At 34.5% G+C, this 5261-nt stretch overlaps 1 protein-coding gene across 1 annotated transcript; it reads left to right on the top strand.

The window, feature by feature from the left end:
- Positions 1–287: 287 nt before the first annotated feature.
- LOC135156584 (uncharacterized) lies at positions 288–4249 on the top strand (the record flags this gene model as incomplete). The annotated part of the gene is made up of 1 exon (XM_064109138.1): positions 288–4249. A coding segment is annotated over one exon (2001 nt), but the record flags the coding sequence as incomplete, so codon positions are not given.
- Positions 4250–5261: the final 1012 nt, after the last annotated feature.

The following is a 5261-nucleotide window of genomic DNA, read 5'->3' as shown; positions in this document are numbered from 1 at the left end:
GTGCCTCCAGATCCTCCTCCAGTTCCTCTGGATTCAGTTCCACCGGATCCTCCTCCAGTTCCTCTGGATTCAGTGCCACCAGGTCCTCCAGTTCCTCTGGATTCAGTGCCTCCAGATCCTCCTCCAGTTCCTCTGGATTCAGTTCCACCGGATCCTCCTCCAGTTCCTCTGGATTCAGTGCCACCTGATCCTCCTGTGCAAGTGCCCTATCATCCGCCTGTGCCAAATCTGTTGTCATGCAACTCATCTCATCTTGCCTATGAACCATTTACATGTAATTTTCATGATGCATCGCTGGGGTAAGGGAAAAGAAACCTCGAGCTGGACCCCCATGTGGCCAGGACGTATGTGGTCCCTGTAAATTATGTTCTCTTTCACGACCCCTCACAAAGTTTACTCACCTCTGTTCTTTAAAATCCCAAGATATTATAAATGTTATAAAGAGTAAATACCCAGATATTCCAGATAATAGTTGTATATGTGATCCTTGTAGGCAGAAGTTCTGGAAAAAGGCCAGACATCCCCCTTACACACCTGAAAAAAGTCGGAAAAAGCCAAAACTCATGTGTTTTTTATCAACCTTTGATATGTGTGATTTAGAATCAGAAGTTGAAACAAAGTGTGAATTGGATGATTTTAATGAGATATTTTCTCTAAACTGTACTTCTATAGCAGAAAGTATATGTCTGTGTAAGAAACATCGAACTCAAATTTCAAATTTCAAAATTAATGTATCTTGTTCAGTTTGTGGCTTATCTCTAACTTCTGGAAACAAAAAATATTCATCTTTAAATCTACACAATGAGTCTGTAGAGAGATTACAACAAATCAATTCTAATTTTGTTGTAGATAGGAACACTGTATTATGTCAGACATGCCATCGATTAGCATTACGTTCTGGACCACAAAAAACAACATTAGATCAGATAAAAGAAGATGTTGATAAGCAAATAAAAGACCTTGATAATGTGTCAGACAGAAATGCGCTTATCTCTAAAGCATGTGCTCTCACATATCAGCATGTTATTAAGCTATGTAAATCATGTGGAAGTTTCTTCCTGACAGATGCATATTTTTACTTTTTAAAATATCTTAAGAATGTATGCAGCACTGATATTATATATCATCAGTGTCATCGGTCAAAAACTTGGTTTATGGCAAAAATAATGACCCAGTTTGGAGATGCACTGTGTATCAACAAGTCTTCTCGTAGGAAAGGAATTTTTTTTTATGTTAAAGATCTGAGTAGGGACGATATAATAAGCCATTGGCATGCTGCCCAAGCTGAAGTTAGGGAATTTAAGAAAGAAAAGGGAGACAATTTTGAAGACATTAATGAAGAGGAAAGATTTTCATTCAATAGTGAATCCCACAATACTAATACAAAATACCATGAAATCATTTCTCTGTTAAATAATATAGTAAGATGCCAAGGAAAAAAACTGACAGATAATTATGTTAAAAATCCCTTATCTATTTTAGACTTTGGATTTCAGGATGTGAAATCATTTTTTAATCCTGTACTTTGGAATATTTTATGTGGAATTACAGGCAGCAGAGAAGAGATTTCGGTCATTAATAATTCAGTAGATGCCCTTGACAAAAAGTTACTTTTTTTCCCAGATAGCAAAACAGGCCCAGGGATTCAAAAATTTAATAAGAGGATTACACTGATGTTTATCTTACAGTTTATTTTAAATGATGACAATACTTATCCATTCCACATCATTGTTGCAAATTGCATTAAAAAATTATCTAATTCATCCAAACTTCTTAAAATTATGAATAATTTAGGATTTTCTTGTTCAGAATCAACATTAGAAAGATATCTCCAGAAACTACAAGACATTCGACAATCTACTGGTGTTCTCTCTAATTTAATTCCAAATGGCTTAACATATGTATCTCTTGATAATATTGATAAAATGTCATACCATGCAGCTGTAGTAGCAGATGAACCAAGAAGTTTTCATGGAACATCTGCTATGGCACAGCAGCCTAAGCCTTTTTCTGTTAAAACCAGTTCTAAATTACCCGTTGTTTCAAATGAAGAATCTCTAGCCACAAGTCCTTCCCTTGATGTAAAAAAACCTAAAGTTCGAAAGAGATTGTCTATTTATGATGAACTTGAAGTACCAAATAAATCAAAGTACCAGACACCAATTTTGAAAACCCGCATTCCTAGTAAGTTGAAAGCTGATCATTTTAAAATTCTAGAAACAGAAAAGCAAAGTGTGAGTGATTTGGAGTCTCAAATTTTTTTTATATATCTCAGAAAGGTTTTATGAAGTGCAATCCAATAGCAATATTCTTGTACCTGGCCTCAAATCAAAATTTGCTTTATTAGACAGTTCTGAAGTTGAAAAATCAAAATTTTCTTATCTTTATGTTCTTAATGAAAAGGCAGACTCTCCAGAAACACTAAAAAAATGTCTAGGTCTTTTATATGATTCATTCCATGTTCAAGATAACGCCAATCATTTAGTCATAGCTGGGGATGGTGCCACAATTCGAATGCTGTTCAACATAAAAAAGGAGGGTGGTGAATCGATGGATTGGTTAATACCATTCTTAGGAGATTGGCATATCCTCAAAAATTTCCAAGAAGTTTTAATGAAATTGTATTGGGATGCTGGCCTTAAGGACATTGCCAAGATGTCTCATAAACACTTAACTTTGCAGAGTTTAGGGGCATGTTCTAATTTCAAAAGAACACATAGATTTTTCTTACAGGTGTATGAAGCCATTTATCTCTATCAAATGCAGTGTTTTTTTGATTATCAGATCGGCTTAACTCCTTCATGCAGTTCAGATGAGTTTTTGAGTCAAGTCAAGGAAGTTTTGTCTTGCCTCAGTAACGAAAATGGTACTTTTCTGGGTATTTGCGAATTCAAAGAAGCTGAAAAGAAATTACTTTCTAATACATTGAATGTGCAAAAAGAACTTTCTGAATTTCGTGAATCAATGTGCCAAAAGTGTGAAAATTTCAAATTTTGGAATCAGTTTCTCATGGAAGATTGTTTTTCTTATATTGCATTGTGGATTGCAATTAGATCGGGAAATTGGGAATTAAGATTAGCAGCATTGAAAGAAATGAGTCCTTTATTTCATGCTTGCGATAGACAAAATTATTCACGTTTAATACCTATGCATTTAAGTATGATGTATACACTGCCTGACTACATATTGAAACCCTTTCAAGACGGTGCATTTGTATCAAATATAAATGGAAATAGTTTTTCCTCTGTAGGCCTCGACGAAGCGCATGAGATGTTGATTAATAAGGACTGCAAGATGGCGCTTTCTCGTAGCTTGCCTCAGAATATGCAAAAGATAGCAGATACACTTCAATATCAAGGTCAAATGATTCATAATCTTGAAAATCAGTTAGGAACTGGAAGAGAAAGTTCTCTTCTCAGAGATCAACATATGTCTGTTATTCAAGCAGAATTTTCTAATGTAAAACTTTATCTTGATAAAGTATCAAAAACAATGATGTTCAGTCCTCAGCAGACAATCAAGTTGCATCATGTTTTTACATCTGCACCAGTCAATCCAAATCAAGAGAAATGTTTGTTAAATTTTAGAGAGATGGGAAAAGAATCATATTTGTCATATTGTAATGTTCAAATTCTCCATGATACCTCAGTAGAAAAACCAGTTATTCGGAAGATGAAACTAAAAACCTTTGCCAAGGAAAAGGTCAGGAAAAGAAAAGTAAGTGATCTAGAAAAAGAGAAGAAAATGATAACTTCATGTTATAAACGAGCTATAGCATATTCCCAAGAACATCAGCAGCCAATTGCTGATTTATGTCAATTTGTAGCTTTTCCGAGGGCAATCTGTTCTACCGACGGTTTGCCGAGGAAAGGGGCAAAGTCTGTTATGTACGATCATTTTAGTAAAAGATACATTTCTGACTTTAAAATTGTTATAAATTCTTTTGAAAAGCCAGAAAGTGAATCATGCGTCATCATTGAAGGAATGAACATCATATATGCGTCTCCTTTTAAAGACATAAAACTTTTTAAACACTATGCTAATTTTTTGATCAATCGTTGGGTAAAACCATATTATCGCAAGGGTTTCAAAGAAGTAAGGATATTATTTGATCAGAGTAAGACACAGGGGATTTCACCCAAAGGCATAGAGCGCAAACGTAGGGATGATGTTGACCAGAACGAGGATGTTTATGAAAATATAGAGGATAATGTTCCTGTTCCCCCACATTGGATGAATTTTCTTAAGATACGACAAAATAAACATAAATTAATCAGATACTTATCTCGTAAATTTATTGAAATCATTCAACAAGAACTTAAGGATTCACAGGTATTTATAACATCAGGGGGTTTTCATGTTGGTACCTACTCGACCAGTGAATGGTCAGGAGCTATTGTAACACCAGAAGGAGTAGATAGACATGATCTTATACACAATCACGAAGAGAGTGACACTCAAATATGGCTACATGTCAATGAAACCTCATGTCCATCAATATTAATATATTCTATAGACAGAGATATTGGTATTATAGGATTACCATTACAGTTTGAAGATAAAAACATACATATTCAATACAGTGCCAGAGTTGGTGATGATAAATTTCTGGATTTGAATGAGTTGCAATCTGCATGTATGAAGGACTCTGATCTTGCTCCTCTAATAACAATAGGAATTGATGTATGTAAATGTTTACAGGTATTATATATTTGCAGTGGTTGTGATTTTGTTTCTTTTTTTGCTTCCCATAGTAAGAATGTCTTCTTCAAAACATTTTACCAGTATGCAGAATTTATTTCAGGAGGAAAAAATGAGAAAATTCCTGGTCATTTGTCTCAAACATCAATCAATATTGATTCAGATATGGGATTGCTCTCATTTTATAGGCTTATTATGTGTGTTTACTTTAATGCCAACCGATCCTGCTTGAATAAGTATGAATCTCCAATGGAATTATTTGATTCCATTGATATTTTATCTGTAAAAAAACATCATCTTAAAGCATTAGAAATTATTAGAAAAGCATCTTGGAAAGGGGAATATGAGGACCAACTGCTACCAAGTAGCAGCGCTCTTGAGTTCCATTGGTTAAGGACTTGCTGGGTTAGTACAGTATGGGGGCAAACTTTAGTTCAGCAATTCGATTATCCAGACATAACTAAGTATGGTTTTACATGTGATGAAAAAGGTGAGGTTGATATAAAATGGGATACAGAAGAAAATATAAGTAAAATCAAAGCTAATGTTTTATATTTAAC

This window comes from Lytechinus pictus, chromosome 14 (assembly GCF_037042905.1).
Source record: "Lytechinus pictus isolate F3 Inbred chromosome 14, Lp3.0, whole genome shotgun sequence".
NCBI lineage: Eukaryota > Metazoa > Echinodermata > Echinoidea > Temnopleuroida > Toxopneustidae > Lytechinus > Lytechinus pictus.
This window is presented reverse-complemented; position numbering and strand designations above follow the sequence as displayed.